Source organism: Phaseolus vulgaris, chromosome 9 (genome assembly GCF_051622355.1).
Source record: "Phaseolus vulgaris cultivar YP4 chromosome 9, ASM5162235v1, whole genome shotgun sequence".
Classification (NCBI taxonomy): Eukaryota; Viridiplantae; Streptophyta; class Magnoliopsida; order Fabales; family Fabaceae; genus Phaseolus; species Phaseolus vulgaris.
Window position 1 is genome coordinate 2,921,431 of NC_143506.1, and position 18,010 is coordinate 2,939,440.

The 18,010-nt window shown below is 33.2% G+C and overlaps 1 protein-coding gene across 2 annotated transcripts; it reads left to right on the forward strand.

Moving 5' to 3' along the window:
- The first annotated feature begins 11,857 nt into the window (after positions 1-11,857).
- On the forward strand, positions 11,858-16,950 carry LOC137820062 (phosphatidylinositol/phosphatidylcholine transfer protein SFH6). Of its 2 annotated transcripts, none has more exons than XM_068623841.1 (14): positions 11,858-12,373; positions 12,483-12,786; positions 13,097-13,196; positions 13,312-13,578; positions 13,673-13,750; positions 13,878-13,979; positions 14,078-14,127; positions 14,288-14,387; positions 14,489-14,587; positions 14,693-14,806; positions 15,111-15,243; positions 15,794-16,194; positions 16,492-16,566; positions 16,664-16,950. In XM_068623841.1, exons 1-14 carry the CDS (start codon positions 12,340-12,342, stop codon positions 16,682-16,684), a joined length of 1,878 nt encoding a protein of 625 aa, XP_068479942.1. In that variant the 5' UTR covers positions 11,858-12,339; the 3' UTR covers positions 16,685-16,950. The 2 variants fall into 2 exon arrangements, 1 of the variants encoding a protein (XP_068479942.1); XR_016515265.1 differs by having other exon boundaries at positions 12,074-12,373; positions 14,457-14,587.
- Positions 16,951-18,010: the final 1,060 nt, after the last annotated feature.

Here is an 18,010-nt window from a genome sequence, read left to right on the forward strand (position 1 = left end):
TTAAATTATAATTATTTTATTTCACTTAACTCTTTTTGCAAACATTTCGTATTAACCCGTTTTTAAGCTCGTGAGAGACAAAAGTTTATTATTGTTTAATTGAACATAGAAAGAAAGTTTAACTGTTTATAGTTTTATGTTAGTACTTTACCTATTTTTCTTTCTAAAGAAACATGTATTTATTGTTGTTATTATCTGTATCGATCGGGGTCGGACCTAGACGATCGAAAACACGAATTAATAATACAACATAATAAATATGTAGTAAGGAAGCAGTTATAACTGAAGTTTAATGAGTCAAAGACACACTTCGAAATACGCTCCTGCAATATCAGGAAGCCACTACACACGACCTACACATGTCTTGGCGAACTGATTATCTGGCCCACATTAGTGGAGACCCAAGTCAACCTATAAGTAAGATTTCTGAAGGAGGAAAATGTACATTTTTCATATCCTAAGAGGACAAACAAAAATACTAGCACTGACTTGAGCATCGGAGTGCAATCGCAGGTACCCCGACCGGCGGAGCACACACACAGCGAAAGGAAAGACTTCGAAAGATTAGGAGACTATCAGCACGACAGCGAATTGTGTACCAGTGGATAAATCTTACCTAGGCCCCATCATCCATACAGGTACAATTGGCGTCCACCGTGGGGCCCGAGTAACTTTTAGCCTTCCATTCACAAGGACTTCGGCAAGCAACGATGGTATCCACGATGAACAACACAAACAATGACAACACGACAGAAGAGCAAATGGTGATGCTCCAAGCCCTCCAAGCCCAGATGCAGGAACTGCGGCAGAAAGGAATTACAGATCAACTGCGTCATGAAGAAGATCGACGTAAGCAAGAGGAAGAGCAACGTCTGCAAGCAGAGGAGATGGCTCAGTTGAAGGAGTAGAACAAAAGAATACTTCAGCGATTGGAAGAGTCCAAACGGGAAGGACATTCCCACACGTCGATACCAACACCGCAAACTCACCAATCCAGGACAAAACCGCCAACTCTCCAAACTCAGGGGGCACATCATGCTTCACTTACACACCCCACACATCCAAGCATCAAATATGTCGCTCCCGATAGAGAGGTAAATCCAAGGGGTCATCCTTTCACGAATGACATCATTACTGCAACCATCCCGGATAAGTGGAGGGGTTTAACGATGAACCTTTATGATGGTTCTACTGATCCATATGAGCACCTAAACATTTTTAGAACGCAAATGACCTTATACACCATAGATCAGACGGTCAGGTGTAAGGTTTTTCCCACCTTGCTGAGGGAAGGGCCACTAAGATGGTTTACCGAACTCCCACCGAACTCTGTGACTAGTTTCAACATTCTAGAAACAAAGTTTACCACCCATTATGCTACGAGTATACCTCACTGTACGTCCTCAATGTCTCTCCTCAACGTCAAACAAGAAAAAGGGGAGTCGTTGAGAGCTTTTATGGACAGATTCAAGAAGGTTTGCATGGGGATCAGGAATTTGAATCCAGATATAGCAATGCACCATTTAGTCTCGGCCATACTGTCAGGCCGGTTCACTGAGAGTCTAATGGTCTAGATTATTTGAGAAATGCTTGGATCCGGGTTGTGGGCTTTGACCAATTTTATTGCACCTCTATGCTTTTATTTTCAATTGTGCTGAACAACTCTATTTATGACTTCGTCCTTATATATATGTGCGTGTTTTTGCTAAGTCACGTCTGCCTCATCATATCTCACCGAACGAGTAGTATAATAACAATTAACTTATGAATGAACTTCGTACCGAACGCTTCGATAAATAACAATTAAGTTGCTAATAAGTTTCAGACCAAGAGTTTGGTGAATAACATTAAGGTATTAAGTGTTGACCGAATGTCTTGGTAAATAACAATTAAGTTATTAATAAGTTTCAAACCGATGGTTTGGTGAATAACGATTAAGTTATTAAATGCTGACCGAACGTTTTGTTATTTAGCCACGAGTGCAAAATACGAGTGGCCAGAAGGTATAACTCGAAAGTAAAACCACGAAGCTTTCATAAAGGAGATTTGGTCTGGCGCATTCGTAGTAACGCCCGAAAGGATAACGGGAAATTTTCAAGCAACTGGGAAGGTTCATTCCGCATTACCGACGCAACGGCTAGAGGAGCATATCGTTTAGAATATTTATCAAGAAAAACTGTACCGAGAACGTGGATATGCATATCAAATTCTATTACAGCTGATAAATAAAATTAGTGTACTCTTTCCTCGTTCGGTTGTTTTATCCCTAAGAATGGTTTTCAACCGAGAAGGTTTTAATGAGGCACTTTAAAAAATTATTTCTCGAAAACATATGCTACCATTTTATTTACCGAGCATTCGGCCCGTAAACTATCACTGAAGCGTTCGGTCAGCATTTAATAACTTGTTATTCACTAACATCTTGGTCTGAAACTTATTAATAACTTAATTGTTATTTACCGAAGCGATCGGTCAGCAATTAGTAACTTAATTGTTATTCACCAAACTCTTGGTCTGAAACTTATTCATAACTTAATTGTTATTTACAAAACGTTCGGTCAGCATTTAATAACTTAATCGTTTAACCCTCGCTTTCGGTGAGGGTTACCTTCAACGCTTCTAGTTCTTTCTTAGCAAGTCGATCGTTCTTTTCCATTTCAATCTTACAAGACTCAGCAGTCTCCAAAGTCGCATTAAGGGAACTGGCCAAGGCCTCCAACTCAGCTTTAAGCTTTGACACCACCACTGTCTGAGCCCTGTTCAATTCGTCCCCAAGCGCCTTGCCTACAACGGTCGCTCGACTTTGTAACTCCACCAATTATTCAATTAAGTCCTTGGTGGGGATGGCCACTAAAATACCCTCATCTTTTGGACGAAGGTCGAATTGCATAGCTTAGGCCTTTCGCATTGTTGGGCTCAACATAGTGAGTAACCTCCCGGATGGTTGTCCTACTTCAAAGCCAGTTTGCGCCTTGGGCGGACACCCTTTTTTTCGGCCGCCGGAGGCACCACCGTCACGGCCGATACAATTTCCTCCACAACAACCGTTTCTTTCCCTACACCAGAAAGGCTGCTTATCTTTCATGCGAACGCATGGCGTTTCAAGTTGCTCATAAATTTGCCCAAAGTTGGATCCATCTTTAGGATAATATCTGCAAGATACATGTACAATTAAACCACATTATCATAGTTGAAACACGACCGAATATAAAAAGTCTACATACCATTGAAATTTGTCCACTTCTTGGACGACCCATACAAAGATATCAGCTCTCGAGTGGGCAGCTTATAAGACAACTAGTCAATGACCACTAGAATCTCCTTGTCAAATGGTGACAGTGACAACCACAACTAGTTACCAAGTTGGGCAGGATTCTCTGTCCAATGGAATGGAAATTTGGTCATTCCATTCAAATTATAGAAAATATCTTGGCCATCCGGCTCAACAAAAATATTAAAATATTTTTCCTTAAAATTCTTGTATGAAGTGGTAAAGGCAACAAAACGAATATTCCCCGATCAACTAGATTAGGACAACCAACCAACGGGAGAACTCGGACGTGTATTATAGTAATATAAAAAAGATTCAGGGGTGGGCTCAAGTTTGAAAATTCGGCACAATAATCGAAACGCCTGAAGAGCTGCCCACGAATTGGGATGCAATTGCGTGGGTGCTACGTTGAGAATCCGAAGGACTCCCATTGTAAAGTTATCAAATGGAAGGGTTATGTGCAAGTCAACAAAAAAAGTATTATATACAAAAAAGAAATCGTGCGGTGCATTTTCTCGACCATGGCATACGCGGTCGGTCACACCACAAATATCCGCCGTTATCGCTTTGGACGAACATTCAAGCGATAAAAAAGAATTTTCAGATAGGATTTTGTCTAAGCTATCAGCGCTTCTTATCCTAGTGGGGATTTTGAGGACTGAAGGATCAACCCAATCATAGCTTGGGCCGTTCGACGACTGACTCGCACTACCAGATGCAGTGCGATTCACAGATGACTCGGATTTTACAACACTACTCGAAGAATCTACAGAAGCAGACATTACTAACCTTGACTGAGGAATTCGACGCAACAAACTCGACACTCAGAGCAGACAACACAAGGTTTGCAAGAAGAGCGAAAGCGTAAACCCTTAAATCTCCCAGTGAAGCGCTATTTATAGCCAACGGAGTAGGAGAGAGAATCCACTGCCACTCGTCCAATGTCGTTGGATCTAACATGATCTAACGATCAAGCTCACTCTGCATACGAAATGTCATGCAATCTCCATTGTTGAAGGCATCTGATCAGATAATGCATCAACTCTGCCAAACGTCACATCTTTGTCATGCATTTAATGATGTCAGCTATCACACACTGCCTCAGGATCCTCAGCCATCCTACACGACTCTTTAGAGATAAATCTCTTCGAGCCTGGGGGGCAAGTGTACCGAACGGACCCCAGACGACCGAAGACACAAATTAATAATACAACATAATAAATACGTGGCAAGGAAGCAGTTATAACTGAAGTTGAATGAGTCAAAGACACATTTCGAAATACGCTCCCGCAATATCAGGAAGCCACTACACACGACCTACACACGTCTTGGCGAACTGATTATTTGGCCCACATTAGTGGAGGCCCAAGTCAACCTATAAGTAAGATTTCTGAAGGAGGAAAATGTACGTTTTTCATATCATAAGAGGACAGACAAAAATACTAGCACTGACTTGAGCGTCGGAGTGCAATCGCATGTACCTACGACCGACGGAGCACACAGCGAAAGGAAAGACTTCAAAGGATTAGGAGACTATCAACACGACAACGAATTGTGTACCAGTGGATAAATATTACCTAGGCCCCGTCATCTATATAATTACATTATCTTTTTCATTTCAACTAATTTATAACTTCTTTTGTTAGTTGATAAGTTCATTTGATCAAAATGAACGTATTAAGTAAAAAAAAAAAATCACTAGCTTTTTCAAAAATATATGAGCTTTTGTTTTCAAACTATTATTGATTTTTCACTTTGAACCTAAATATTTTACTAAAACTTCTTATATGTTCAAATTTAGTAAAAGTCTAAAACTACAATTTGAAGTGAAATGTGTGGATAAAAGGCCATGGGGACCAGATCTTAAGAAAATACAAGTCTTTTAAACCAAATTTTGGATGTCCCTCTATATATTTCTTCTGCCTCCCGTAAATATTAAAATTTCCATTTTACCCTTCTTAAATTGTATAATTTTAAAATTATATTTTTTAAATAATTATGGGTTGCAAACTGCAAAAATCAATTTTTGTTTTTGAATGCACAATCCATAAATATTTTTTTAAAGCAAAATACTTCTAAATTGCATAATTTAAAATTTAATTTTGGTTTTTAAAAAGAATTAATTTGAAAATTATTTTTGACTTTCAGATTATACAATGTAATTTAAAAGTCATTGTTGCACCGTTATATATTATGCAATCTGAAATAAAAAAAAATACTTTTAAGTTATGTAATTTGAAAGTATGTTTTTAAGAAGGAAAAAAACAAGTAAAAAATGATTTTGAGATTGTATAATTCATAAGCTTTTAAATTGCATAATCTAAAAGTCATATTTGATTATGAAAACTTTTATGTTTATGGAATATGGAAAAAAAATCTATGGAGGTGCGTGAAAAATTCACACTCTTTCAATCTTAGCCACGTAGAGTCAGATAAAAAAATGGCTTAGAGAACCCTTTAAACCCCATTGTCATCCGGCTAATTTTCCCTCTGCATTAGACCAATTATGACCTGTATAGTAAAATAAAATGTTTGTTTTATTTTTATTTTTTGGATATTTATATCTGCAACATAAGTAAGACAGTTTTGGATTTACAAATATGAAACTGAGATGTGTTTTCCGGATATGATAATTTGCAGCACAATAATGTCTTTCAAATGTTAAAATTTGGAAGTTTTTTTTTTCATTTTGGATGCGAAAATCCAGAAAAAATGACAAGGATAATTTGGGGTTTAAAAATAAATGATGGGTGCAAATCAAAATTGATCTGGTGCAAGAAGAATTAGCCTGCCACATGTTGTGTTGAACGAAGTCCAACTTTTTTTTTCTTAGTTCCTTTTTATTTAATCTCGAGGGCAATTTGGGGTTTAAAAATAAAGGCAATTGCTTCCTGCACCATATCACTGCACCCAATCACAGGGGAAAAACAGAAAATACCCTTAAAAAAATGGGGTACATATAAAATTACATTTCGGACTACAAGAAAATCATGAAATAGAAACCATTTTGTAGAAACCAAAATAATTAGTTGCAATAGTAACTAAATTAGAGACCATTTTAGAAACTAAAAAGAAATCTGCTTTCTAAATTAGTTTATATTATTTTCTATTATTGTTAAATAGTTTCTAAATTGGTATCTAATTAGCAACCAAGGTTTTTGCTACCAAATTTAGAAACTAAATAATTGGTAGTTAAAACCTTAGTTGCTAATTAGATACCAATTTAGAAACTATTTAACAATAATAAAAAATAATAGAAACTAATTTAGAAACCAATTTTTTTTTAGTTTCTAAAATGGTCTCTATTTTAGTTTCTATTGTAACTAATTATTTTGGTATCTAAAAATTGATTTCTATTTCATGATTTTCTTGTAGTGGGACCTCCTTTTCTGGAACACAATAATCTCTTCAGATAAATTTTTCCGGAATGTATTATTTTCAGTTCTGGATTTTTTTATCTGGAATGGGATTTTGATTTATTTTTTTGGATTTTTATATCCGAAACACAAAAATCTCTTCTGGATTTATTTTTCCAGAATGCATTATTTTCAATTCTGAATTTTCATTTCCAGAATAAAGGGTATTTTCAGAATTTTTGAAATTATGTTGGGTGCAGGGAGCATTTGCCAAAAATAAATGATGATGCAGATCTTGATCTGGTGCATAGGGAGAATTAGCCCGCCATGTGTTGTGTTGAACGAAGCCCAACTTTTTTTTTTCTTAGTTCATTTAATCCCGACGAAGGTAGTCTTTTTCCTCAAAGAACCAACTTAGGTTGGGATTGCTATCTTTCTCAATTCAAAGCAATAACATAAATTATACGTTTAAAAAAGAAAAATCAAGTTAAATGAAAAAAATAATATTTCATTGTTTAAAAATTATAAAATTACATATAATATTAAATAAATTCATACTTCATTTATCCAAAATACTGTATTTTTTTTAAAAATATAAAATATTTAACTTATTTTAGAAATCACTGATAATTTTATTTATTAAATTTTGGTTTCGAGCAAGAACCTCTCCCCGTAATTCATGAAAGAGAAATTTATATGAAATTACAAAACAAAATAAGTGATTAAGTGTTAAACGTAGATGACTATAAAAACAATTCAAACTTATAAAGTCATATGCATATGATTATGACTACGAATAATTCAAACTCTTACTTCTTATTTAATTACAAGTCAAACACATGAATGAATGTACTTATATAAAATGATGTTTAGTAACACCTTAAAAATATATGTATTAAAAACATCATATTAGAAATTAGTACGTGAAATATTTCAAGTGAAATATTTCAAGTTTCTTAAGTATGTATCTTAAACTTCTCAAGTCACAGTAAGTTAAAGACTATACTATTTGAACACATGCATGTGTTTTAAATGTGTAAGAATTTTATCTCAAGTTTCTCATTACCTAATCTATATGCTTTAGATACCTAATCAAGATATATTTATTAATACATATAATCACTTGTTTGCTACCTTAACTAATTTCATATCATAAATGTATATTTCGCAATCATTCCAATATTCAAATCAACACAACATCATTCAAATGCATAACATTCTACCTTCAATACTTGAATCAAATAATGATTTAACGGTAAAAAATGTTATTTAAGTGACACAACATTGCTCGAGCAAGAAAACAACTAAGACAAAGACTAAACTTTCTGTTTCATATTCGTTTGAGTGACAAATATATCTCTTAATCGAAATATATAGTAAAAGAGTTTTTATGGGGAATTTAAAAAACAATACTACAATTTATCAAAAGCCTATTTTGTGAGAACATTCTTAACAAGTTCAAAATACCCAATTGCAATTATCTATTGCTTTGATTTCATGTTCCAATTATTTTAACTCAAGATGATATTTTAGTGTTCAATATCTCATCCAATTTCATTAAATCTTCAATTCAATATGTTGTAGATAACATTAATTGTTTTGAGATGAAGAATAGGTGAATTAAGGCATGATTAAATAAGTGAAAAAATTGTACTATAACTATCAACTACAACTTTTGACTTAGTGGTAAACTTTCTATCCAACAATTGACATTAAAGCTAAGATCGTGAATTTGATTACCAACATATTAATAATTGAGAAAGACATTGTTAAAAAAACTATCAATAATTTTGGTGAGTGAAGAAATTAAATTTAGTTTTAAAAAAATGAAAATTGGAGGGAGTATGGAAAGGAGAATAATTAGAAAAAGGAGATCAAAAAGTTATAATGAAACTTCTTACTAATAAAAATTATAAAATCGGAATTAAGTGTGTGTTTGGATTGAGGAGTGGATGTGTGAGGATTTGAGGAAGTGAATATGTGAGGATGTAAGAAGAAAGTGTGAAGAAAGTGAGATTGTTTGGATTGGAGTATGTTAGAGTGAATGTCTAAGAAAAGTTTATGGGACTTGGTGGGTGATATGATGGTTGTGAGGGAGTTTTATTTATTTTTTAAAATTGTTAAATACTACTTTACAAATTTATCCTTGCCTATTAAATTTTTTTAATAATGAAATGAGTTATTTTTGTTTAAAAATAAACAATTTTCACATATTTCATAAATTTAAAAATTAAAATTAGAAAATAAATATATATTAAATATAAATAGATATAATTTAAAAATTATAATTAGAAAAAATTCAACAAATTAAATAAAAATAAAACTTCAAATAATTTCTTAAAATATTAAACATGCATTATAAAATTATAAAATAAATTAGAAAATAAATCAGATTTTATATAAATAAAAGATAATATTTTTTATTATTAAAAACCTTATAGTAATAAAAAATACTAAAAAAATATAACGTAATTAAAAATAGAAAATAATTTCGTAAAAAACTATTATCAAATAACATAAACATAATAATTATAAAAAAATATATTAATATAAATACAGCAATAAATTAAATAAAAAAAACTTCAAATAATTTCTTAAAATATTAAATATATACTATAAAATTAGAAAATAAATAACATCTTATATAAATAAAAAATAATAATATTTTTTAATATTAAAAATCCTTGCAGATTAATGAGGATAAATTCGAAAATAATACATAATGTAACTTTTCCTACACATCTCTTCATTTTGAGGAAAAAATATTTACTGTTCACAAGTATATTTTCTCCTCATCTTCTCTGTAAAACCCTGAATCCAAACCATTGATATCTTCTCATTTCTTTACTTATGAAAAATCATCCATGAAAGCCAACAGAGCCTAAAGAAGGATAATCTCCTTGAGCCATTTCTTCACCTTTATAATTTTTCCCAAATGGTATGCATTATAAACTAATTTATGCAATAAAAAATTATAAAATAATTTACACGTGAATTTAAAGATTACAATTACAATGACAACGTGCATTTTTATCTTGAAAGGAATGATATGATTTATTAATCTATAACTTAAGAATAAATGTTTTTTTAGTTGATTTGATCGCAGCTCTCTAGTCACACATAAAGCCGAACCACCTTGACCTTGTGCACCTCTTCACGGGACACAAGTTAAAATGTTAATAACAATATTCTTAATTTAGTTTAATCATTTCACAGTGAAGAGATAATTTCTGTATATTAAATATGCCAAAAGGAGTCACAACACGTTTTCTTTTGCATTAAATTTTAATTCATTATATATAATAAATTATTGAAGAAAATAATTTTACCCAAAATAGTTTTTAAAACAGCTTAATCTATCTTTATCAAAAGTAAATTATTAAATATTATATATATATATATATATATATGTATAATAGGAATATTCTTTAATCCAAAGATTCCCATTCATTATTTAATAATTGAGTATGATTGATGCGTGAGAAACGCAACAAGTCAAGTTGTTTATAAATACAAGCAAATTTGGTTTGCGTTTTAATTTTTTGGTTTACCAGTTTTCCTTCTTAAGTCATGTTGTTCTTTTGTAGTTTGCATCAAAATCAATATGCTTTTTATATTATGGTATGCAAGTCAATTTGATTAAGACAAGAAAGTTGAATTACAATAAATGCAATTTAAGATGTAGGCAACATGGCTTTTATTGTTAGACTTTTATCGAGTTTAATGTAAAATGCTTTTGTAAATACACTTATAAAAACTTAAACGATAAAAAAAAGAGAGAGTGTAGTTAAGTTTATAATAAACCATGAATTTATGTTTGATTTTCACCTAATACACGTTTGGTACAAAGAATGAAAGAAAATAGAGATAGTGAAATAAATAATACATATATCTTTATATTCTTGCTGAAGTGTCAAATCAAATCCATTGTAAGAGAATGGAAAAATAGAGCCAATCAAAAGATCCACACCACAAAATGTTTAAAATGTGTAATCTTCAACTGAAACAAGTAAATAAGAGAAAAAAGTAAAATATTACTGTAAAACTTTCAATTAATCATTAATTTAGTACAATTCGATAATGAATTAATTGGTGTAACTGCATTTAGTTGAAAAAAAGAGAGAAGAACACGGGACAAAATGCCTTTATAAATATTATAAGAAGTACACATTTTAGTTTATTATCAATTTATATTAATTAATAATAAACTATTTAGTACAATTAAATATTTAATGTGGTATATAATTTTTTAAATACTGAAAATATATTAAAAGACATGAATATTTTATTTTTATTATTGAATTGCTCCATACTAGAATTATCAAAAGTGAAAGAAAAAATAATTTTGGATTTCCTCTATCAAGTTATTATTTTTAGTATTTTTGGTTTTTAGTAATTTCTTCTAACTTTTTGTTTTTTAGGTTAGAGAGAAAGTAGTTGTAAAGATAGAAATACTTACTTTTTACATTTTATTTTTGAGCACTTACTTATTTATATTTTTTTATGTGTTAAAAAGATTATCCCAAATTCCACCCAATACACTTTTAACCTTATTTAACAAGTGATCAATGCTTTGATTATAATTAATTTTTTTTATAAATTTATCTTATCATATTAGGAAATCGGATCAGTCCTTAGTAAGCTTAACATAATTCTATTGTGCTGAATGACCGGTATACCAAAACATCTTTCTTGAGCGCAATAATATTTTTTTTACTAAAATACTGTGTAGCATAGATACGGACACTAACACAAAATGGATATAAATACGGAGATATACGGAGATATGTATAATATCTAAAATGTAGGATACGAAACACAGATTTATATATTATATAATTTTAAATTATATAAATTGAAAATAAATATTTATGTGTAAAAGTATGTTTGAGATTCTTTTGGGAGCAAAAAGATATTTTTCATGACTGATTTAAAAAAATTTGTTCCTTATTTTTAAAATAAAAACTTATACAATAAATTTGAGTTTTTAAAAAATTATTGTATTTTATATCTTTTAAAATTATGTTAGAACCGTGCTAAAATTTTTAAAAATCTAACAAATATTTTTGAATTAAACACTTCACCAATAAGTATCCTACGAGTGTTGACGTCAAGTGTCCGACATGAAAAAGTGTCCGAACCTCATTGCTAAAATATAAATTTATATAATTAGGTAAAAAATAATTAAAAAATTGTAACGATATTATGTTGTAAGAGTAAGATTATTTTTGACCAGAGACACTGAAAGACAGATGAGATGAGTGTGGTGGGTTTTGTAAAGTTAGTTGTTTGACAAAATGCCTCCCCTGAGGGAATGAAGACTGGCGCTTTCCAATTGGCTCATTCTCTGAACCTTCTCACATCCGCCACCGCCACGTGTCTGTCTACTGAGACAAGTGGGACCCACATGCTGCCTCCTTCCTTCTCCAGCTCCTATTCTTATAACACCTCCCACGCGCCCCCTCTTTCCCTTCCTCTCTCCTCTCTCTAGCTGTCGCCGACGTCAAACGCCTCTTACTTATTCTTATTTATTATTTATTTATTTTATTACCATAATCATCTTTTAATTCACCAGCAAACGCAATTCCTATACCTTTGATCGGAATCACTCACAATACAAGTGACACCTCCTTCAAATTCAATCCTATCTCCAATTCCTAGGGTTTCTGAATCCTTTATGTGTTTCTGTCGCAATTCATAATCGCAACCACAATGTCTGGTCCCCTCGATCGTTTTGCCAGGCCTTGTGAGTCTCTCTTTGGTTAATTTCCTGAATAATTGGCCCTATTTGACGTAGAATAATGTTCTTTATTCTGTGTTTGTTTCGTTTTGAGTTTGATTGTGGGTTTTGGCAGGCTTTGAGGGGTTTTCGGGCAGTGATGAGAAGAGGGAGAGGAGATCTGACTTCGAGAACTCCGAGGATGAGAGGAGGACCAGAATTGGATCTCTCAAAAAGAAAGCGCTCAATGCATCCTCCAAATTCAAGCACTCTCTCAGAAAGAAGAGTAGCAGGAGAAAGAGCGATGGCCGTGTTAGCTCCGTGTCGATTGAGGACGTTCGCGATTTTGAGGAGCTGCAAGCTGTGGACGCATTTCGCCAATCTTTGATCATGGACGAATTGCTCCCTGAAGCGTTTGATGATTACCATATGCTGTTAAGGTAATTCATGGTTTTTAATTTGTGGTTGTCATCATCCTTGACGTTGCGGAAAATTGCAGCTGATGCGGCCGCAGTTGCTGTTGCAATGCGGCCGCAGTGAGTTCGAAAACCTAGATGATGTGGCTGAAATTGCTGCGCGGAACGTTTTTAAAACCGTTATAGCTCAAGAATTTCAAGAGCAAAAAGTACTACACATAGAACTGATGTTCTTGAAAAAGAAGAGAATGAAACCCTGGTTTGGTGTTGAATTTCTTGTATGATTTTGGACTAATGAACTTATACCTGACTTTTCTTAATTGTCATTTTAAAGATTTCTGAAAGCGAGGAAGTTCGATATTGACAAGGCAAAACATATGTGGTCTGACATGCTACAATGGAGGAAGGAGTTTGGCGCGGATACTATTACGCAGGTAGATGTAGTTGGAATTTGACACATGTGTATGGCTTCTGCTTTGGCAGGTGTTTGGTGCTGAGACAAGATTACGCTGAATGATCTCCTTACCTACTGTTTTGGGCTTTTGTCAGGATTTTGTGTTCGAAGAGTTAGATGAAGTTGTGAAGTACTATCCACATGGCCATCATGGCATTGATAAGGAGGGAAGGCCTGTTTATATTGAAAGACTAGGAAAAGTTGATCCAAACAAACTTATGCAAGTTACAACTATGGATAGATACGTGAAGTACCATGTTCAAGAGTTTGAGAAAGCTTTTGCAGTAAAGTTTCCTGCTTGCACTATCGCTGCCAAGAGGCACATTGATTCTAGCACCACGATCTTAGATGTCCAGGGAGTGGTATGTTGCCTGTAATTATTCCTCTCTGTGTTATTTTTAACTAAAGGCCTATAACGTACGACTAACATGTTTGTTATATAATTGACATTATCAGGGACTTAAGAACTTTACCAAGTCTGCCCGGGAACTCGTTACACGATTGCAGAAAATTGACGGTGACAATTACCCTGAGGTGTGTTATCTTGTTCCCTGTGTAATTATTACTTTATTTTTGAATGCTGATTTCATCTGTTATTGAAAATCTGGAAGATGCTATACTATGGTTACTGTGACTAATGATTCTTTTATTAGCGATACAGACCCTTTGCCAGATGTTTATTATAAACGCTGGGCCTGGATTTAGGCTGTTGTGGAGCACTGTCAAATCTTTTCTCGATCCCAAAACAACTTCCAAGATTCACGTATGTAAAAAGTCCATTTTCTAGCTATGTAGAGATCTGTTTAATGATGTTATAAGATTTCTGAAGCTGTTTGATATTTCTTTTGAAACATTACTTAGGTTCTTGGAAACAAGTACCAAAGCAAATTGCTAGAAGTAATAGATGCCAGGTACTTAATGGCTCTATTTTTTATATGTCTATTATAATCTGCATGTCATAATTTTTTGTATTTATTTATTTTTTCTTTTCCTTGATTAATACTTCATTGCCCTTGTACAATTTACACGACCCTTTTAGATTCCTAATATACTATTTTGCACATGATGAAGTGAGTTGCCAGAATTTCTGGGAGGTACCTGCACCTGTGCAGATCAGGGAGGTTGCCTTAGATCTGATAAAGGGCCCTGGAAAAACCCGGAAATATTCAAGGTTATATGCTGTTCTTGGTTGATTTTTGATAGTTTATATGCTGTAATATGTTAGTTTCACTTGTAATAGGCTGACAGTTGATACGTGTGAACTCTACATAGATGGTTCTCAATGGTGGAGCATGGCGGTCAAAACAAGTTGTAAAAGTTCTTAACAATGAAAGAAAGGTTATTGTGTATGCTAAGCCAGGATACCCAATGGTACTTTTTTTTAATGGAACCAAATTAATACCATCATAATCATACCTTTCTTCAATGTCCATTTTATCACCTATCATATTTATTTTTATTACGTCTACCAAACAGGTAAAAGGCAGTGATACATCCACTGCTGAGTCAGGGTCAGAAGCCGAAGATATATCCTCACCAAAAGCAATGAGGAGTTATTCACACCTTAAGCTGACCCCTGTTCACGAGGAAGTAAGTTTTGACTTATTAGAGAAGTTGTTATGATGTGTGCACCGTCTCCTGCCTTGTTAAAGTAGGAATGTTTGTGGATTGGATTGGATCAACTTTGGTAGGAAAGCAATTGATCTAATCCCATCAGTTTCTTATTTTACCATCCTGTCATTTTGGTTTTAAATTCAAATTCGATCCAATTAATCTGATCAAAAGCAGTTGGATTGGTCTTAGTCTTTTGGTATAATGAGAACTAATTCAAAGTATCTGATATCATTTCGAGGATTGCCCTGTGTTCTGTCCTAAATATACGCTTTGTTGTCAGGCTAAAATAGTAGGAAAAACAAGCTATGCCAGTAACTTGTCTGGATATGATGAATATGTTCCAATGGTAGACATACCTGTTGATGCTGGTTGGAACAAGCAAACCTCCCTACAGAGGTCTTACACCTTGAAAGGTTAGTGACTTATGGCCTGGTATTTATTGATGTACACATTAATTCATATACTCGAATGTTTCTAAAATCATGGTATTTTGATAGGGTTTATTCTCCTTGCCTTGGGTTGTTGTTGGCTTATTATTTGTACCTTAGATTTGTGGTGATTGTGTTTGCGTCGAGACTGTCACTATAACTTTCAATTATTGATAAACTTGTCTTTGAATTTGGGATTCCGTGATTACATTGAGCATGTATATCTGTGTACTATAAATTATTTATCTGGTAAGCTTAATCTCTTCAATATAACAGTCTTCTTGCTATTTGTGCTAACGCTAGAGTTTTTGCGGTCTCTGCGTTGAGATATTCAACTACTGGATCCTTGACATATACAGAGACTGTCTGAACTTGAAAGTTAATAGTAGGCTGTTAGAGTCGTAGAGAGATCTAAACAATCCCTAGAACTTGTATCTAAGAGTATTATCTTTGTTGCTAAACAGTGCAACTTGCCTTGTGGATTCAAATTGTTTGATGCAATTTTCTCCAGAAACTTAATTTAATTTGAATACAGGAGCATCTTCTCTTCCTGTCACTCAGAAAACTCCAGAGGGACTTCAAGCTCGTATTTGGGTAGCACTGTCTGTCTTTTTCTTGACTGTATTAACTCTTTTACGTCAAGTTGCATACCCTGTGACCAAGAAATTTTCTGCATTATCATCTAATGATGATAGGAGTACTTCAGAACCACCTACTGACACAACAAACATGGAAGTTCTTCCTACATCCTCAACTCCACAATGTACAGAAGAAAATCTCCTTCCTTCCATGCTGAAAAGGTTGGGTGAGCTTGAAGAGAAAGTTGATACACTCCAATCTAAACCATCCGAGATGCCTTATGAGAAAGAAGAATTATTGAATGCTGCTGTATGCCGGGTGGATGCTTTGGAAGCTGAGTTAATTGCTACTAAAAAGGTAGGATGCTTACGTTATTTTCTACTTTTTGAAGATTGTTGCATCATGCCGTTGCTCTCTATATTTATGGGGTACATGTGTAAAGCATTAAGGTGTATCCATGTCTTCTTTTTCCTATTTTGTAATCTAAAACTAAAAAATGTCATTTACAGCATAGAAAATATTAACATCTGCATGGAATTGAGGTTTGTTTGTGCATTCCAAAATGACAAAATAGGGGGAAGGTATGAAAAATACGGTGTCTAATTGATTGCTTACCCGAGTCCCTAACATTTGGATCTCATGAATTCTACATAGGCTCTTTATGACGCGTTAATGAGGCAAGAAGAGCTGCTTGCTTACATCGACAGACAAGAAGAAGCCAAGTTGCGGGTAAGTTGGCAACTGTATCTTTTGAATAAAGTTAAAACCTTGACATGCATCTGATTTTTTACATTTGTGTTTCCTTCATTGTCTGTGTTTTATTCAGAAAAAGAAGTTTTGCTGGTGAGATTTATTACTGGAAAGAGATTCTGCAGAGGATGTCTCATAGCACGGTTGTTCTTAAGGAATGTTAACCTTGCACATGATGTAACCCTGACAACTGATTTTCAGTATAATGAGTTAACATAATGGAGCATTGTTTCTTTCAACGTGTGTATATTCACAATACTGTCTTTGTTGGCTTGTGAAACACTAGCCTTTTTTTTTGTTATCGTTACACTCATCTATCCGTGTTTGCCTTTGTTAGTGGAAAAGCTCTTTTCTTTTTTTCAATCTCTTGCAGTGTACTTTTGCTGAGTATTTTCAGTAACGCTAAAGCACTGGCATACAAACTTACACTAGAGTTTCATAAATGATTTCACTCCTATACTGTAGACGTGTCAAGTCAAAGCAAATTCAGTTAGTAACCTATTTTTTGAGAGGAAAATCTGTCGGTGTAATTTCTTGAAAATGAAAAATTACGTCTGAATGGTCAAGTTTGAGATTAGTTATAAGATTAGGTAACTCAATCAAGACTTAGTATCAAATAAGTGTTTCACAATCACTATTTTTCATCACATAGAAGTAGTGTTTAGATACACAATTTGGTTTTATATTTTTATTTAATATTTTAATGAAGGCGTAACTTTTGTTTTTGTTTTTATTGAAGTTGTAAATAGTCTTGCACGACTTGGTAAACATAACTTTTGTTTTTTTCCCATTGAAAAGCACAACTTTTTTGTCTTGGCTGATTCACCCCTAATCATATTAATTCAAATTCGCACCCAACCTACATTACTCACCTAAATGTATGTTTTATTTTTAATGATTTAAATTTTTTTGACTTTCATCAGTCAAATCACAAAGTTGTGGATATATAAACTTGGAACTAATATGTCACTTTTGGATTTCATCATTAGGAAGTTTATGTGAACATCATAAATGACTTTCTGAATATCAAGATCCATAAACAAACATAAATGAATTCTAAATCTCATCCTTAACATCATTTTCAGCACAACATTTTGAATATGAAAATCCTGAACTCATAATTCACTCCTGAATATGGCCATTTGAAAGCTTAATTGAAGTATAAAAATAACTTTTGAAATGCAAAATATATAACACTCATTTTTGGATTTATGTATTTGTAAGTAAAAATGAAACTAAAAACAATGTTGGATTTTAAATTTTGTATTGGATGCATGTCTTAGATGAGGGAGAAATTGCCTTGTGTCTTTTGTACTGAAGTCGGACAATTTCAATACAAAATTAAGACACAAACGTAACAAAAAGACAAAAAGTCATGCTTACAAAAAAGAGTCATGTACCATAAAAGTAATAATGCAAAAGA